General features: G+C 41.0%; 1 protein-coding gene across 1 annotated transcript in view; it reads left to right on the top strand.

Moving 5' to 3' along the window:
• The first annotated feature begins 9,790 nt into the window (after positions 1-9,790).
• Positions 9,791-19,455, top strand: part of zswim5 (zinc finger, SWIM-type containing 5) — a 58,341-nt gene continuing 48,676 nt past the window's right edge. The window contains exon 1 of the mRNA XM_058066294.1: positions 9,791-10,448. Within this exon, the coding sequence (XP_057922277.1) occupies positions 9,908-10,448 (541 nt within the window). The 5' untranslated portion in view covers positions 9,791-9,907. The remainder of the gene's footprint in view (positions 10,449-19,455) is intronic.

Below are 19,455 nucleotides of genomic sequence, written 5' to 3'. Positions count from 1 at the left end.
ATGGCTAAAATGTTACTATGGTAATGTTAGCATACTAGAAATGTAAACATGCTAATTTTAGCATGCTAACACCTAGCATGATAACATTAAGTGTCTGCTTAAGTTTGAAAAAAAATGTTAGAATGTTAAAGTACCAAAAATGTTAAGTATAATTATTTTAGCATGCTAACACTTAGCATAATAATGTGTACCTATGAAAATGGCTAAAATGTTACTATGGTAATGTTAGCATACTAGTAATGCAAACAAGCTAATGTTACCATGCTAACACCTAGCAAGATAACAATAAGCGTCTGCTTAAGTTCATATTCATGAAAATGGAATAAAATGTTAAAATGTTAAAGTACTAAAAGTGCTAACAGTAGCATGCCTATACCTAGCATACTAATGCATAACTAGGTTCGCAAAAAAACATGCTAACACTAGCATGTAAAACCTAGCATGATAACATTAAGTGTCTGCTTAAGTTTATGTTCATGAAAATTGAAAAAATAATGTTATAATGTTAAAGTACCAAAAATGTTGAGTATAATTATTTTAGCACCTGGCATACTAACGTGTACCTATGAAAATAGCCAAAATGTTACGATGGTAATGATAGCATACTGGTAATGGAAACATGCTAATGTTAGCATGAGAATAGTTGCGTATATTTTGTGCAGTACCAGTATTCTAAAAAGTGAATATGCATTTCATATATTGAAGTACTTTTACAGCCACTATTACACCATGGAGGGCTAGCATATATCACCGGCTTAGCTAAAGAAGTCACAAAACAACAACAATATGATGCAGATGCAAAATCACCACTTGACTTTCATGACACAGGAGAAAGAAAGACATGAACGGGCTTGCTGGCTAGCTTGCGTTTTTGTTATCGCATCTGAAATGCTCATGCTGCATTTTGTCTCCTGCTACTGCCGACTCTCTGGACACCCTATGAATTCTATTTGAGCACGAGGAGCACGGAACAACAACAACAACAACAACAGAGACTATAATAACTACAATGAATCAATGCAAATTTTGCATTGCACACTCGGGTGATCAATACAACTCAACACCAGCCGCTGAGTCGATGCTGGCTGATGGCAGCATCGGGTTGCTGGGTGTGAAATGAACTGTGATCATGTCATGGTTGGCTTCCAGGAGAGACATCACACTAATTAATGCCAACTGACTGCATAGGCGTCCATTTTGTTGGGGGAACTGAAACAAGGAAATGAGACCCGGCACGATTGGCATAGGCAGGTCAGGATACTTCAAGCGTCCGTGTACATGCACGTAAATAACAAGTTTGATAGGTGAGTGATTCAACATGCTGGCATCGATTGGCTGTTTCCAATGGAAAGTATTGACAGACAGGTGTTGAGTCTCATGGTAATACCAACATGGTTTTCTACCACTTATCCAGAATCAGACTCGAGGGGTGGCGGTCTAAGAACGGAAGCACAAATTTCCCAATCTTCGAACACCACTTCCAGGGTGTTCCACTGGCAGGGCCCCATAGAAAACAAATAAGTACCAAAAATGTTAAGTATAATTATTTTAGCATGCTAACAGTAGCATGCTGACACCTAGCATACTAATGTGTACCTATGAAAATGGCTAAAATGTTACTATGGTAATGATAGCATACTAGTAATGAAAACATGCTAATATTAAGCATGCTAACACCTAGCATGATAACATTAAGTGTCTGCTTAAGTTTATATTCATGAAAATTGAAAACAAATGTTATAATGTTAAAGTACCAAAAATGTTAAGTATAATTATTTTAACATGCTAACAGTAGCATTGCTAACACCTAGCATACTAATTTGTACCTATGAAAATGGCTGAAATGTTACTATGGTAATGATAGCATACTAGTAATGAAAACATGCTAATGTTATCATGATAACACCTAGCATGATAACATTAACTGTCTGCTTAAGTTTATATTCATGAAAATTGAAAAAAAATGTTATAATGTTAAAGTAACAAAAATGATAAGTATAATTATTTTAGCATGCTGACACCTAGCATACTAATGTGTACCTATGAAAATGACTAAAATGTTACTATGGTAATGTTAGCATACTAGTAATGTCAACATGCTAATGTTAGCATGCTAACACCTAGCATGATAATATTAAGTGAACAATTCCGTTTTTCAAGGAACGTCGTCAAGCCAAGACACATGAATGCAGTCATAGATACCTTGGTATTGGTATAAACTATAGATACTAGACCCCCCCCCCCCCAAAAAAAAAAAAACAGTAGATATCAGGACCTCATTTGGGAGCGAAATAAACACAAACTTTGTTGACTGCAACAAATCGACTTCTATTCAACTTTTGCACCTTTTCCACAGAGAGAACTTTGTCTTGTTGGCAAAGGTACGGATCTGGCAAGAACTGAAAATTCCCAGACAACTTTGACACCTCAACATTTGGTCCTTCCTGATTTACATGGGATGCCCCTGCGGGCTTATTTGTGGACACCTCTGAATAAGTGATCTCACACCTCCCCTCACAGCACTCAGCATTTGTTTTGAAGCTCTTTCTCTTGTTGGCTTTCCCACTGGGGGCTGAGAGTCGTCTCCACAAAGCCCAAAGAGACCCAGAGAGAAAAAGAAAAAGCAACAAAAAAGAGAAAAGGGCGAGGGGAAAATATCGGGTGAGAGGTTAGGGTGGAGTGAGGGAGGGAGGGGTGAGGAGTGGAGGCGGTAGAAGGACCAGTCAGTGAGGGGAAGACTCCAGGAGGATGTAACACAAAGGAAGCAGGGAGAATGGTGCTGGATGATGGAGATAAAGAGGAGATGGATCATGCTTGGAAAAACAAAGACGAGGCATGGATACTGGATGGGACAAGGGAAAACAATTGGGAAGAGACTTGAGGGAACTAAATACAAAAAGTGGGTGGAGAGAGTCGGTTGCCCATATCACACACAAAATTATACATGCAGGGCAAGGTACTTTTCACGAGTGTTCAATTCCAGGACCGCCAATGAATATAAAACACTTTTTTTAATGTTTTCAAAACTTGCTGCGAGGCGTTCACGTGTCATTGCAAATATTGCATTGTAGGTTTTTTATGCTTATTGGAAACAACAGCTCAAATTTGGCAGTTTAATGTAGCGGGCCGTCTGTACGGTGGTCAAGTGGTTAGCGTGCAGGCCTCACAGCTAGGAGACCTGAGTTCAAATCCACCCTCGGCCATCTCTGTGTGGAGTTTGCATGTTCTCGGACGCCGTTTTTATACCTTTACATCTCTAAGCTTTACTGATCATGCTTTTTCCTCGGGCGTTGAGATTTCCCACTGTATTTGGTGATACTTGAATGCACCATAGCCGTGTGTTTTGTTTGTGAAGCCGCGACTGTCAAAACTTGCTGCGAGGCGTTCACGTGTCATTGCAAATATTGCATTGTACGTTTTTGACGCTTTTTAGAAACAACAGCTCAAATTTGGCAGTTTAATGTAGCGGAACGAGTGGTTAGCGTGCAGGCCTCACAGCTAGGAGACCCGAGTTCAATCCCACCCTCAGCCATCTCTGAGTTTGCATGTTCTCGGACGCCATTTTTATACCTTTACGTCTTTAGTGATCATGCTTTTTCCTCGGGTGTTGAGATTTCCCACTGTATTTGGTGATCATTGAACGCACCATAGCCGTGCGTTACCGCGCAAGTTTGTTTTGGCGACTGTCATAGCAAACATTGCAATGCACGTTTTTGATGCTTTTTGGAAATGACGGCTCAAATTTAGCAGTTTAATGTAGCGGGCCGTCTGTGCAGGTCACACAGCTAGGAGACCCAAGTTCAATTCCACCCTCGGCCATCTCTGTGTGGAGTTTGCATGTTCTCCCCGTGCATGCGTGGGTTTTCTCCGGGTACTCCGGTTTCCTCCCACATTCCAAAAACATGCGAAAAATTAGCGACTCCAAATTGTCCATAGGTATGAATGTGAGTGTGAATGGTTGTTTGTCTGGTCCGAGCTAGCAAAAAGCAGATTAGGGAACAGAGCCCTCACTGTATTGATATCCGGGGCTTAAGCGAGCATAAAGGTGAATATAGGGGTGTTACTTCATGTTTAGAGGGCTGTAATAATGTTAAAAAAAACTATATTTAGAAGGTAGTAAGCAGGTTTTCTATGCTAACTGCTAAAATATTCCATAAATATGTTATAATCCATGAAAAAAAGGATTCCTACTTTGCTAGAATTCACTTATCACTGTCAATCCTGTTACAAGGAATTTTGTATAGCTTTCTCAAACATTGAACAAATCCAACAACTCTAGGCAACTCTGCAGGTTTTCTATGCTAACTACTAAAATATTCCATAAATATGTTATAATCCATGAAAAAAGGATTCCTACTTTGCTAGAATTCACTTATCACTGTCAACCCTGGAACAATGAATTTTGGAAAGCTTTCTCAGACATTGAACAAATCCAACAACTCTAGGCAACTCTGCAGGTTTTCTATGCTAACTACTAAAATATTCCATAAATATGTTATAATCCATGAAAGAAGGATTCATACTTTGCTAGAATTCACTTATCACTGTCAATCCTGGAACAAGGAATTTTGTATAGCTTTCTCAGACATTGAACACATCCAACAACTTTAGGCAACTCTGCAGGTTTTCTATGCTAACTGCTAACCTGCGACTCTGCAGGTTTTCTATGCTAACTACTAAAATATTCCATAAATATGTTATAATCCATGAAAAAAGGATTCCTACTTTGCTAGAATTCACTTATCACTGTCGATCCTGGAACAAGGAATTTTGTATAGCTTTCTCAGACATTGAACAAATCCAGCAACTCTAGGCAACTCTGCAGGTTTTCTATGCTAACTACTAAAATATTCCATAAATGTTATAATCCATGAAAAAAGATTCCTATTTTGCTAGAATTCACTTATCACTGTCAATCCTGGAACAAGGAATTTTGTATAGCTTTCTCAGACATTGAACAAATCCAGCAACTCTAGGAAAAGTGGTGAGTACCTTTTGGGATGAAACAATCTGAAATGTTGATATTAGCAAAGTCAATGTCAAGCTAGCGGGAGGGTTTATAGGTGGTGGTGGTGGTGGGGGGGGGCAAGTCGTGTGTCAAAAATCAGACATTTATGTGCCGTATCAATTACTTTTGCGCCATTTGCCGGTGGTCCTGGAAGGTAAGAAGCAGATTAGGGAATGGAACCCTTGCAAAAAAAAAAAAAAGCCTTGCTCCATCCACTGTATTGATATCCTGCCAAAAGCAAAAAAAAAAAAAAAAAAAAACATGAAAGCAAGACATGCTTTGTGTTGTCTGGGTAATAATACTTGCAGCGTGGATCCTTCTATGCACCGTTGTATGCTCTTCACACAGGGGTTCCCATTTTGATCCCATCCCTGCACAGCATGATGTGATGACAGGAATTACACATCATCCCCCCTTTTTTTCTGTCTTTTATGTCGAAACTGCACCAGTGAGAGAAGAGGAAGGGGGGAAAAAAAAAAGGCGGTAGTCTAATGAGGCGAGGTAGACGAGGGAGTGGCTGGGAAAAGTAAGACAGAGTGATTGCCTATTGACTCGCCGAGAGAGAGGGGCTGCATCATGATATAATTGTAAATCCTGGAAAGATAAGGTGTAATGGGGCCTTTCTCTCCCCCCCGTACCCCCCCACATGGCTGCTTTGGCAATTCACCCCCTTCTTCCATCTTTGTACCACTCTCCTTGGCCCAGTTAGCCATCAATCTTTTTCCAATTACCTACTCTGTCTATCCACAAATCCATCATAATCATTTCCATAGTAACCAATTGCATCCTCCATTGGCTTGGGCCTATTGTTCAATATAATTGCACGCCAAAAAAAAAAGCTTCTTTTAAAAGAGGCAAAGTGACACATAAAAGGGAAAACGGAACTAGATGGTATCTCGATTGCCGAGCGTTTAATGCGGCTTCTAATGTTTTCGGTGGTGTCACCGATTCATGAACCGATATGATGAAACATCTGAGCAATGTCCAACTCTTCACAAAACGCTCTTTACCGTTTGTTTACAAAGCGATTGTTGACATGTGTTCATCGGGTTTGTTTTATGTACTCCGTGGTTATCAAAGGTTTTTTCCGTGGTCATGGATTCTGGGATTTTGGGTCTTTTATCACACAATTCAAAAGGTTTTTAATTGGTATTCAAAAGAGTAAAAGTAAAGACTCTGCATGGTCAGAGAAGATGGACAAACAGCCCAGGAGGAAAGTACACACAGTCTGTACAGTCTTGTGTTGCGCAACTCTGATTGTGCTATGTGAGTGTGTGCATTGTGAAAGCCTCCACACGATTAGGCATAATCTAAAAGTGTAAAACTAAAAATAAAAATAAAAATAAAAATAAAAATAAAACTAAAACTAAAACTAAAACTAAAACTAAAAATAAAACTAAAACTAAAACTAAAAATAAAAATAAAAATAAAAATAAAAATAAAAATAAAAATAAAAATAAAAATAAAAATAAAAATAAAAATAAAAATAAAAATAAAAATAAAAATAAAAATAAGGTGTGTGCATTGTGAAGGCCTCTACACTATTAGGCATAATCTAAAAATAAAAAAAATAAAAATAAAAATAAAAATAAAAATAATTAATAATAATAATAACTAACAGTACAGTGGATCCAAGGTCCCGTGAATTTAATTCCAGTCAAACATTTTGTAAGTGTACTGCATACATGTTCCACTGTTGATGTCTTTGTTTTTCACGAATGGTATTTTTGACAAGTGTTTGGATTTCGCACTTTCTTGAAAGCACCATAGCTGCCTCCTCCATGACTCCCATTCCCCCATCTGTTCACGGATCATTTTACATTTGCATCAAAATGTTGATCACCAAGCTAGCAAGAGCTTTTGGGGGATGGGGAGGGGTGTTTGTCAAAAATATACATTTTTAGGGGCGTGTCAATTACAATTTCGACTTTTTTTCGACAGTGGTCCTGGACAAATCTACTGTCTATGGTTGGAACCTTCAAAATTGAACGCTTCAAAGTTGTCCTTTCATGCTCCATCGGTATACGTTCATGTAATTCAACGGTTCTCCATGAAGTCCTCCGGGACGTCAAGAAGAAAGCGCGACCCGGGCTCATCATGCTTGGGCGGTTTAAAGGTTTTTCTTTTATGACGTCATAAAAAACTGAAACTTCAAACCAAGCGTTTGATGACCTCTTTTCTCAAAGGTGAAGCAAACAAGTACGGGAAATGATTGATTTTTCTCCCAATTGGTAACCACAAGCAGGCTCTAGGGAGCCTTATTACCGTAATAACGTCATTAAAAAGTCACTCCGGCATCATAGGGAATCTTTAAGGCAGTGGTTCGCAATTACTCTGTCATCTGTCAAGGCAGACATTTTTTCATGTACCCCTGATTAACGCACCCGTGAGTCAGCATTACTTGATTCTACATCACCCTCTGAAAGAGTGGAACTCCAGTGTTCGGTCAGCAACCGTGAGTTAGTGAAACTCAAGTTTTCCTCAAAACACCACTCTCCATGAAGTACTCATAGATCAATGATACTCGAGTCTTTTTTGTACACCTGTGAGTCAGTGATACTCAAGTCTCTGTTGTGCATCCGTGAGTCAGTGATACTTGATTCTTCATCAACCTGTGAATGAGTGAAACTCTATTCTTTGTCAGGCACCTGTGAGTCTGAATCTTTGTCAACCGGTGAGTCAGTGAAACTTGAGTCTTTGTCAACCGGTGAGTCAGTGAAACTTGAGTCTTTGTCAACCAGTGAGTCAGTAAAACTTGAGTCTTTGTCAACCAGTGAGTCTTTGTCAATCAGTGAGTCAGTGAAACTTGAGTCTTTGTCAACCGGTGAGCCAGTAAAACTTGAGTCTTTGTCAACCGGTGAGTCAGTGAAACTTGAGTCTTTGTCAACCGGTGAGCCAGTGAAACTTGAGTCTTCGTCAACCGGTGAGCCAGTAAAACTTGAGTCTTTGTCAACTGGTGAGTCAGTGAAACTTGAGTCTTTGTCAACCGGTGAGCCAGTGAAACTTGAGTCTTCGTCAACCGGTGAGCCAGTGAAACTTGAGTCTTTGTCAACCGGTGAGTCAGTGAAACTTGAGTCTTTGTCAACCAGTGAGTCAGTAAAACTTGAGTCTTTGTCAACCAGTGAGTCTTTGTCAACCAGTGAGTCTTTGTCAATCAGTGAGTCAGTGAAACTTGAGTCTTTGTCAACCGGTGAGCCAGTAAAACTTGAGTCTTTGTCAACCGGTGAGTCAGTGAAACTTGAGTCTTTGTCAACCGGTGAGCCAGTGAAACTTGAGTCTTCGTCAACCGGTGAGCCAGTAAAACTTGAGTCTTTGTCAACCGGTGAGTCAGTGAAACTTGAGTCTTTGTCAACCGGTGAGCCAGTGAAACTTGAGTCTTCGTCAACCGGTGAGCCAGTGAAACTTGAGTCTTTGTCAACCGGTGAATCAGTGAAACTTGAGTCTATGTCAACCTGTGAGTCAGTGAAACTTGAGTCTTTGTCAACCAGTGAGTTAGTGAAACTTGAATCTTTGTCAACCAGTGAGTTAGTGAAACTTGAATCTTTGTCAACCAGTGAGTCAGTGAAACTTGAGTCTTTGTCAACCAGTGAGTCAGTAAAACTTGAGTCTTTGTCAACCAGTGAGTCAGTAAAAACTTGAGTCTTTGTCAACCGGTGAATCAGTGAAACTTGAGTATTTGTCAACCGGTGAGCCAGTAAAACTTGAGTCTTCATCAACCCGTGAGTCAGTAAAACTTGAGTATTTGTCAACCAGTGAGTCAGTAAAACTTGAGTCTTTGTCAACCGGTGAGTCTGTGAAACTTGAGTTTTTGCCAACCAGTCAGTCAATGAAACTTGAGTCTCTGCCGAGCCCTTGTGAGTGAAATTCGAGTCTTTGTTGAGTACCCGTGAGTCGATGAAACACAAGCATTTGTCGAATGCCCATGAGTCAGTGCAAGTACAAAGATGTCACAGTAGCTCAATGGAAAGAAATACATTTCAATCAAATCAGAAAAGTCCTCTTAGTTTAGCACACAAACGTTCAAGGTTTGCTATTAGAATGGAAGGCAGGCCGTGCATGTGTCTTTATTGTACTTTATTGTACTTTATTGTATCATACTCTAAACACTGACCGTCATTAGAATCAATGTTTTCTGACAGAAACTATCAGAAGAGATGGTTATTCATGTCAATCCTTTGAAATGGTGATTCAGCCTCATAGTCTGAAGTCTCCAAATCCCCTGCCCTGGGAAACTCTCTGAAAATGAATGTGTATTTGCTGACCTCGGGTAATTGATATGTATGGGACACATAATGGTGTGAATTGAATTAGCAAAACAGTAACTTTGTTATTCATGGGGGGGAGTTGGGTTCATTGTCTGATGGTCTGATTACAATTTGCAATCATTATTTCAAACAAGAGCATAAAAATGTTTGAAATAAATTGGTCAATCCTTAAATGAAGGCACTTGTTTTATTTTGAAAGGGGAGATATCTAATGTGCTGTGTAATAAGAAGCGTGTGTGTGTGTGTGTGTGTGTGTGGTCGGTCGGCTTCCGGCGGCAGCTGAGCGTCCACCAGTGATGGTAATATAGTTTTTTTTATTGGGAGATGGTTCTTTTGACTCGGTCGTCTCTTTTGGCTCCCTCTACCTTCTGTTCATATGCGGCGCCACACATTCAGACTAATTATCACCAACTGCTTTCACTGAAAAACAAGGAGGTAAAAGAACTAAACTGTAGACTAATACGGAATCACACATTCTGGTCAACACGTACGGATTGGATAGAAAAAAAGAGAAGATAAAAACGACGGCTCGTTCCTTCGTTTCGTCAAGAGGCTCGAAAATTCGGATCGTTCGCGAACTACCCCTCACTAGTGTCCACACGCCGTCCGCTTCGTCAGTGTAGATCGGCTCGCCATGGCGGAAGGACGCAGAGAACAGCCGCCCCATCCTCTCCTCTCCCTACCACCGGCCAGCAAGCGACCGTGCCTGCGCCCTGCTCCCCGGGGCCCCGGCCCTGGTCCCGGCCACGGAAGCGGGTTATCCAACTCTCGGTATCGTTCCCCGGAGTCCCTGCTTGACTGCGCGGCGAAGGCAGTAGCGGAAAAGTGGGCCTTCGAAAGAGTCGAGGAGCGTTTCGAGCGGATCCCGGAGCCCGTCCAGCGCCGCATCGTCTACTGGTCTTTCCCCCGCAACGAAAAGGAGATATGCATGTACTCGTCGTTTCAGTGCCGAGTAGCCGGCGAGGAGGGTCCCGCTGCGGCGACGAGCGGCTCGGGGGGTGCCGCGTCCGGAGCTCCGACCTCCGCCGCTGGTGGTGGCGGCGGCGGAGGAAGCTCCGCCGGTACCACGACGACCGTGGGAACAACCGGAGCTGTGGGAACCGGAGACGCGCTGCCTTTCCGCCGCGGGATCAAGTTACTGGAGAGCGGCTGTGTGGAAAACGTTTTACAAGTCGGTAAGTGGGAATATTTGACCAAAAACCAACACGGAACTTTTTTTCTGAGCTGGAATACTTTTACCGAGTGGACACGCTTGATTGAAGTTCCTCGTGGAAGTTTGTTTTCCACGCATTGAGGGGGATGTGTTTGTACTTTTTAAGCGTTAAAGTGGACATTTTTTCCTTATTAGTGTGCTCGTGTTTTGCTAGCTTAGCAGTGCTGCTGTTTAAAAATTAAAGAGCTTTTCTATTGTGGCTTTGCGACGCTTTAAACTTGTCTCTCCGGGGTTTGTTCTCCCTTTGAATCGCACTGAAACTTCAGACGCTTGGTGGTAATTTAAACCAGCAGAAACATTTAAGAATTGTTTACTTTTTTTTTTCCTGACGACCGGGGCTGACTGGAGCCACCGACCCGGAGACAGGCAGTGAGAGGCGGGGGAAGGAGGCTGACAGGCACCGATACAAAAGCACGGAGCGACATGGAGCTCGAAAAACTAGCCGGTTTGTTGTCGGAGATGGATTTATCCGAGGAACAAAGGCTGTTATTGGGTCTCTTATGATGATTAATCCGACGTTAATCCAAAAAAAAAAATCCCCCACGCAGTTGTGTTTACTCGCTTCTCTGTTGGTCGGAGCGGACAAAGAGACGCGGACGCCACCGACGTGGTGAAGACCTTCTGTTGGTGTTTTTGTGGGACTGGACTCGACCTGTCAGTAGTTTCGTGTAACGTTCAAATCCCCGTCCGTTGCCTACGTTTGTCCAGACGGTTTTCCGCACAAAAAGGCACCCCGATTGAAATGATCGATACCGCGTCTCGCATTTCCAGCACTGCAGAGAGAGGATGTTTTCAAACAAAGGGCCATTCCGCAAATCTCCTTCCATTAGCGTCGTAGCCCCCCCCCCCATCACACAGCCACAACCCTAGCTGGTTCATAAGTGCATATGAAAACGCCACTGTAGTGTTTTTGTTGCTATTTTTTAACTGTTAATAGTTATCCTCCCTATCCGTGTGGAAGTGGTAAGTTTTTGGCTTACTATTTAAGTTTAAGTGCTTTGGTTCCGATTTTCTACAAGAAAACCTCTGATAAAACATTCCACTGTTCTCAAATGTCTTAATTTTTTATTTTTCTGCACAAAATAAAATGAAAAAATAAACAAATCCAGAATAAAGAAAATCAATCAATCAGTAATAAATAAATATAATAATAACAATAAAACGGCAAATAATAAAAACTTAAGAAACCACATATAGTTGGTGGGTAGACAAATTATTTTTTGCACATTAAAATGAACAAGCCATTATTAGAGCCCTGTAGACATGACAAAACACGACTATAGTCACATGTATACTTTTTTTATTTACAACATATTGCGCAACTGCAGGGTCTTGAGACACATGCTAACTCGCAAACTAGAGAGCTAGCGACCTAAACGGTAGCCTTCAAGTTTTTTCCTTTAAACTTAAATAGCCAAAAACTTACCACTTCCACACGGATAGGGAGGATAACTATTAACAGTTATTTAACCTTTAACATGAACATTAATCAAACGTAATCATTTTTTCTGGGTACATGATACCATACAGCATCCATATCAACATTAAACTTTCATATCAAGGCGGGGGCTTCAAACTAGTGCCGCGTGTTTGAGACCAATGGTTTACATGGTGAGAACCAATTATTGCATTAAATGAATGGAAAGAGCTTGTCAAAACAACCTTATCAGACCTTCGGAATATCAACACTATTCAATTAGAAACCAGATTCCTCACTTGGGGAGGGGCTTTCTCTGCATGCATGCTCACTGTTTACATATTAAAAAAAAAATCTGGATTATTTCATGAATTCAGTTGAAAACAGGTTTAGAAACGTGTGTAAACACTTGAAATGCAGTAGTTTGTTAGTTTTTGATAAGAATCGGATTAAAACATGTAAACTAGCGATGGGCGAATAATTGAAAAATAACCAAAACCGACATTTCGAACTAGTGGCCGCTAGGGTAAACAAAAGCAGCTAGAAGTAAACAAGTGACACGATCCCATCCAATCAGAAACATGGAGGAAGAATCAAACCGCGGCACATTCATTAAGTCTATATGAATCAAAAGTGGTTGAAAATGCGTGTTTTTTTCTGAAAGTTGAGAGTAGGTTGTAGTACCCTGAGGAAAACCACCAACGACCGGTGAGAATATGCAAAGCCACAGGAGAGATCCCCAGACAAGATTCGAACTCTCGATCTCCTGAGGCCAACATCGTAACTAGAGCTGCAATAACCCAATGAGTAGACTAAACTAATGATTAACTATTTTGGTATGCTGTTAATTGCTTGTTTTTTTTATTTAAAAAATGTAAATATCTTCAAGATTCCAGGCTCTTACATGTGAATATTGTTAATTTTGTCAGTCATCCATGAGGCCAACATCGTAACTAGAGCTGCAATAACCCAATGATTAGACTAAACTAATGATTAACTAATTTGGTATGCTGTTAATTGCTTGTTTTTTTAATTTAAAAAATGTCAATATCTTCAAGATTCCAGTCTCTTCCATGTGAATATTGTTAATTTTGTCAGTCATCCATGAAAACAGTATATACACACACATTAGTTTTGATTTTGGCTCAACGTTTATGTCTTTTTTCGATATGTCGCCGATCAAAACAGTACTTGCTTGTTTTTAAGGGGTAGGCGATTTTAGCCAAAGTTAAAACCGCGATTAATCTTGATTTTGTTTTCACGTACGATTATCCTACTCTCAACTAATTTATTCAAACAATTGACGCATTACTTTTTGGTGGACAATGTGTAAAAACATGGAACTTGATCGTCTTTCCGAATGCTGCCACCGATTCTGCGCCATTACAATCCAAAAAAAAACAAAACATGAGCACCGTGGATGTGAAAGCGAGACTTTTAGCGTCGTTTACTACCGTCGAGCTTGACGGCTCGCGCGAGCTTACGAGATGTGATCCGACAGCGGCGTCTTCATTAAACCGGTAATGTCGGGATCATTCTCGCCGGCTGATGATTGCTTGTAATGGGGGGGCACCATATGCAAGGAATGTTTGGCAAGGGGGGGGGCTTTAACTAGTGAGGAGGGACACTTCCGCCCCGCCGTAAACACAACCGTGCACATTTAAGCTGCGAGGCATGTGGCGCGGTAACGCAAAACATATGGCGCCATAACTGTTATGGAGATATCTTTTTGTTTTTGTGCGGAGACTGCAGTTGACATTTTAACGAACAAAAACAGTATGTACCCAAAAGCAAACACCTCCGGTCTCACCTGCTTCTCTCCGCACACACAGTTTGTCATCCCCCCCCGCCCCCCCAAGGTCAGTCGCAACAGGTAGACACATGGTTTTGTCTCTCTGTCAACAAAACACGAGACCAGTTAAATAGTTGTGTGACACCCAGATAAGATTTGGCTTGCTCGTCAGTTTGCGGCCTGTGGGAACCAGTTGCTTTGCAGTGGCATTTTTTTTTACTGGCTAGAACTCCACTGCTTGGGTTAATTAACTGAATTTAGCCTGTGCTACGCAGTGACATGTTGTATGAATGTGAGTTTGAATGGTTGTTTGCCCTGCCATTGGTGTGCGCCCCGCCTCAACCCCTACACAGGGTTAAGCTGCATGGGAACGCAATGAACCGATTTTGCGTGATTTGAACGATAATGTACAGGTGAGTTGCACCCGGAGGACCCGGCATGCCTTGCGGGAACATGTTTGCTGTTTGCACACAGTCGTCGCTACCCACATGGAATTGTTGTTGTTACCGTAAGTAAGACTGCTGTTTGTATTGCGTCGGCAAGCTAGCTGTTGGCTATTGGTTGCCCTGTTATTATAATGTGTTTGTTAGAGGGTGAGCAGATAGCGCCATGTTTAACTCATTCACTGCCATCCTTATCGGTACCCGTCATTTATTATGATGATTTTTGGCAGATTTTTAAGGCACACAGAATGTTGTGTTTTTGGGCTATATAGACCCCAAAAAAAAGGCATCAGAAAAAAAGTTTGTTTGTACTTTTGTCCGTTCAGCAGTAGAACATGGGTAAGTTTCAGCAAAATATCAGTTCTCAATAAATAAAGGTCGGAAAAATGCTCTTTTTGGAAAAGATAACTTTGATTTTTACAAATGTATCCATATATCCATCCATCCGTTTTCTATGCCGCTTATCCTCATTAGGGTTGTGGTATCATGCCCAAGCCCACCACCCCTCCGACTTCAGGCGAGAGGCGAGAACACATCTGGACTGGTCGTGTAGCCATATATATTTACAATATAAACAGCATATATAAAACATATATAAACAACAACAAAAAGGGTAGTTTTACGTGAAAATAATTGATTTACTAATATAACACCAAGAACTATTTACAATTTTCACATTTGGAACTAAACTGTGTGTGCACGCATTTGCTTGTAATCTCGTCAACACTACAAGACTGTGTGTATTTCTATGGCAAAGCTGCACATGATCTCTTCTATTGTGGAGTTGCATCATCAACTCTTTTTGCCGCTAGCACAAAAAAACATTCAGCAACATATAAATATGTCTTTGGGAGTGAGCGAATGAGTTAATTGTGGCGGGGTCATCACAAATACGCGATTAGAAATGGGAAACCCTGGTTGACTTCCTTTTTGTTAAGCATGTTCACACTTTGCACTTCTGTGTGTTCAGTGTACTTCCTGCGTTTTAATATTACTACCTTTTTGCCACCCCCCCCCCCCAGTTTCTCTCGGAAAACACTGACCAATCGGAGGCGTATTTGAACGGTACGGGACGGTGAAGGACTTTCAACTCTGTACGCCCCTCACACACATAAACATACATATCCACGCATCGCAAACAAAGTCCGTTGTCTGTCAGCGTCTTGCAACGCTAATACCGTCGGATAGAAGGAACGTGAGGTCATCAACAACGCATCCACAGCCATGTGGTCATCATCATCTACGCTTAATTAGAATAATCAGAGCTAAGCGTGCTAATGCATGACTCCTCCCACCCCTAAAAAACACACACACACCACATGTATGACCAGAAGCTTCCTTGCTAGACTTTATAATAAAGTCCTCTCAGAGAGTGGGAGGAAGGGCTATAAGGGAAGGGGGGGGGGGAGTCGCGGTTTAGGATTATTGGGTCATGCTTTGTTACCCAGCTGTAGAAAACCCCCTTGTTCACAGAGAAGTGGGCTCGGAATGATCCGTGTGTGTGTGTGTCTGTCTCTTCCACGTTTGTGTCGCTAGGATGTTACATAAAGCCGTAATAGGTCCCAAGTGCCTCGGACGCGGCGGCTTTGGTAAAGTAAGGCAGCAGTGTTGAACTGGATCAGTCAGTGAGGGAGTTCATTCGAGTGCTTCAAAATGACCCAAAGCCAGGTAGTCTGTTTAGACTAAACACGCGGCCCGCGGGCCAAATGTGGCCCGCAGGACACTCATTTGAGGCCCCCGTCTTGATATGAAAGTAAGTTTGATATGGATGCTGTATGGTATCATGTACCCAGAAAAAATTATTATGTTTTTATTAATGTTCATGTTAAAGGTTAAATAACTGTTAATAGTTATCCTCCCTATCCGTGTGGAAGTGGTAAGTTTTTGGCTATTTAAGTTTAAAGGAAATAACTTGAAGGCTACCGTTTAGGTCGCTATAGCTCTCTAGTTTGCGAGTTAGCATGTGTCTCAAGACCCTGCAGTTGCGCAATATGTTGTAAATAAAAAAAGTATAAATGTGACTATAGTCGTGTTTTGTCATGTCTACAGGGCTCTAATAATGCTTTGTTCATTTTAATGTGAAAAAAATAATTTGTCTACCCACCAACTATATGTGGTTTCTTAAGTTTGTATTATTTGCCGTTTTATTATTATTATTATATTTATTTATTACTGATTGATTTTCTTTATTCTTGATTTGTTTATTTATTTTTCATCTTATCAGAGCTTTTCTTGTAGAAAATCGGAACCAAAGCACTGAAAAAGTTTGTATATTTTTCTGTTTTTAATAAATGCGTTTTTTTTTGTTTTTTTTTGGAAAACCTGATGCGGCCCAGCCTTGCCCAGACCCTAGCTCTAGTGGCCCCCAGGTAAATTGAGTTTGAGACAACATATTGCGCAACTGCAGGGTCTTGAGAAACATGCTAACTTGCAAACTAGACAGCTAGTGACCTAAACGGTAGCCTTCAAGTTATTTCCTTTAAACTTAAAAAGCCAAAAACTTACCACTTCCACACGGATAGGGAGGATAACTATTAACGTAATATTTTTTTCTGGGTACATGATACCATACAGCATCCATATCAAACTTGCGCGGGCCGCACTAACATTAAACTTTCATATCAAGGCTGGGGGCCTCAAACTAGCGTCCTGCGGGCCACAGCGTGTTTGAGAACCCTGGTCTTGACTGTCAAGTGTGAAAGAGACAGTAGACAAGGATGCTAACCGTCGATGTGGTGCATTGTCTCGGACAGTTGCCATCCACGACAACAACTGTTGACAGTGATCTGTTTTTTCGCATGAATGGATGATGCCACCTCTTAAAATGGAGTATCGGGGGGAGGAGTTTGCTAAATTGGACCACATCACCACAGTTTTTTCGAGGTATTATCGTAATACTCAAGTGAGGAGCTAAGAGTAGAGCCGCTACTACTTCACATCCAAAAGAGTCAATAGAGGTGGGTCGGGAGAACTGCAGGCACTATGTCTCACAGCTGGCCAGAATAGGCCTTGGTGTCCTCCTGCTGAAACTGAAAGAGGTGGCCAGAGACACCCAACTACCCCCTGTGACCCGAACCCAGATAAGCCTACTTTGCTACACAATGCCACTTGAGACTATGGGACTGTTTACACAAGATCCCTTTATACAACCACTGCCTTTACCCAGTTAGTAACCATTATAAGAACTGCCAGTACGTGTCCTGAAATGAAATGAAATGCAAAGCAAACACATTTTTACTACTCCTGGCCTGCAGTCTACACACGCAAACATTTGTGTGTTTTACATTTGTAGGTGGGGGTGCCATCAATGGTTAGCCTTGTCCTTGCAAGCGTTTGAAGCTGGCGGTTGCCGTTGTACCCGGTCGCTGCACCGTCCCGCACCTGTCTTTTATTACTTCTGCGTGTACGTTTTGAGTGCGTATTTGGCCGCTATCCACGTTTCAGAATAAGAGAGAGACGCCGGACTTGAAAGGAATGGATCATTTTTGATGTGAGGTTGCAATTGTCAAATAAATGGTTGCTAATTTGAAAGAAATGGACGGATTTGGGGGGGGGGTGTTAGCAGCAGCAGGGAAGGTGATGAGATATTTGGAAAGTGAAGTTTAGTAAGGACGTGGGTGTGCAGATAAGCAGCAATAATAATAATAATAATAATAATCTGGACTTTACCACCGGTCCATAGTTTGAAGGCATTCCGAAGACTTCCCTGATTTGACGGATGCCCAACCCTTTTTTTTTCCCTTTCTCCATTCAGCTGCTTCTATTGATTACTTGATGGTTGGATAGAAGTCAGTCAAGCACAACTCCAACTCTCTCATTTGTCTCTCCTCCGCAGCTCCAGGCATTTTGCAAAGGAATTCTCGTAGCTTAAATTTCCGGGATTTTTTTTTTTTTTTTTGGGAAGGCTCCTTTTTTGGGGGGAGGGTGATATGATAAATCTAAGGGTTTGCAAATGGACTAGTGCAAGGGTGGGCAAACTACGGCCTGGGGGCCACATCCGGCCCGCCAAGTGTTTGAATACGGCCCGCCCAATCTTTCAAAAGTATTTAATTTAAACTCAACATATACAACCTGGCATCATGGCCTGAGCCAACCTTTTGATGGTTGTATCAATTTCGTTGTTTGACATGGTCTGTTGTTTACAATGTGCTCCTGAAAAAAGCACATAATAATAATAAAAATTAAAATAATAATTATTATATTATTATTATAACTATTATGATTATTATATTAATGCTAATTATTATATTAATTATATATAATAATATTGTTATATTTGCATATTTTACATAATAATAATATAATAATTATTATTTTAATTTTATTTTAATTATTATAATATTTTTAAAATATTTAAATATAAATATAAAATAATAAATAATAATAGCAGATTGCATGACAATTTTACAGATACAATAATACCAGATGGACTGTTACGTGTAAAATATATAGTCTGCCCCCCCGGAAATTTTGTTATATCAATGCGGCCCGCAAGTCAAAAAGTTTGCCCACCCCTGGACTTGTGGCTTCACTCATTAGCAAAACATTCCTTCCGTTTCTGTGTCCATAATCCATTTGATTCATTATCCGTTTTTTCCCATTTTTTCCTTTTGGAATACAGTGAATGTGATCCACTCGGTAATGGGTAGCAATGTGTCAGTTACAGATCGCCATCACTCTTCAACGGAGAACATGCACTCGCATTGAGCGGTTGGATCCTCGGCACTCACGACAATGGCGCTACTATTAGAGCCGGGGGAGCACGACCGGGGCTCATTATGTGTGAAGCGTCCATTAGAGCTGCATCGCAAACTTATTTCCATACATTGGGATGACTTTGATCCGAGGAAACGGTCGTCGGAAAGCATGCGCTTCCTTTTTTTTGCGTTGATGAAAACATTGTGTTGGTATGCAATTCGTCTCCCGTGTCTTCGTCTTCAAAGCAGTCAATCTTTTAGAGGTGGAATCAATCTCATACGCTCACGTCAGTCCTTTTCTTTAAAGAACAACCACACTTTTTTTTTTTTGGGGGGGGGGGGGGGGGGATTTTTCCCATTATCTACAGTCCTTATTTGAGACATAAACGCATGTCTTTCTATTTTCGGTGCGTTCTAAAGATATAAAAACAGCTAAAAAAACAGGCAAGTAATGGGACGCCTAGAAAGCTCGATATTAGAACACATCCATCAAGATTTAAATATACGTATTCTCTAATTTTTTTTAATTTAAATATCCTTCCTCACCCATGAAATCAAAACTATTATTTTTGACTCGATTAATCCAAACTACAAGATCCAGATTAATCAAGTAAGGAAAT

Source organism: Doryrhamphus excisus, chromosome 3 (assembly GCF_030265055.1).
Source record: "Doryrhamphus excisus isolate RoL2022-K1 chromosome 3, RoL_Dexc_1.0, whole genome shotgun sequence".
NCBI classification, from domain to species: Eukaryota; Metazoa; Chordata; class Actinopteri; order Syngnathiformes; family Syngnathidae; genus Doryrhamphus; species Doryrhamphus excisus.
Note: the sequence above shows the minus strand (reverse complement) of the source record. Positions and strands in the feature narration are given on the sequence as shown.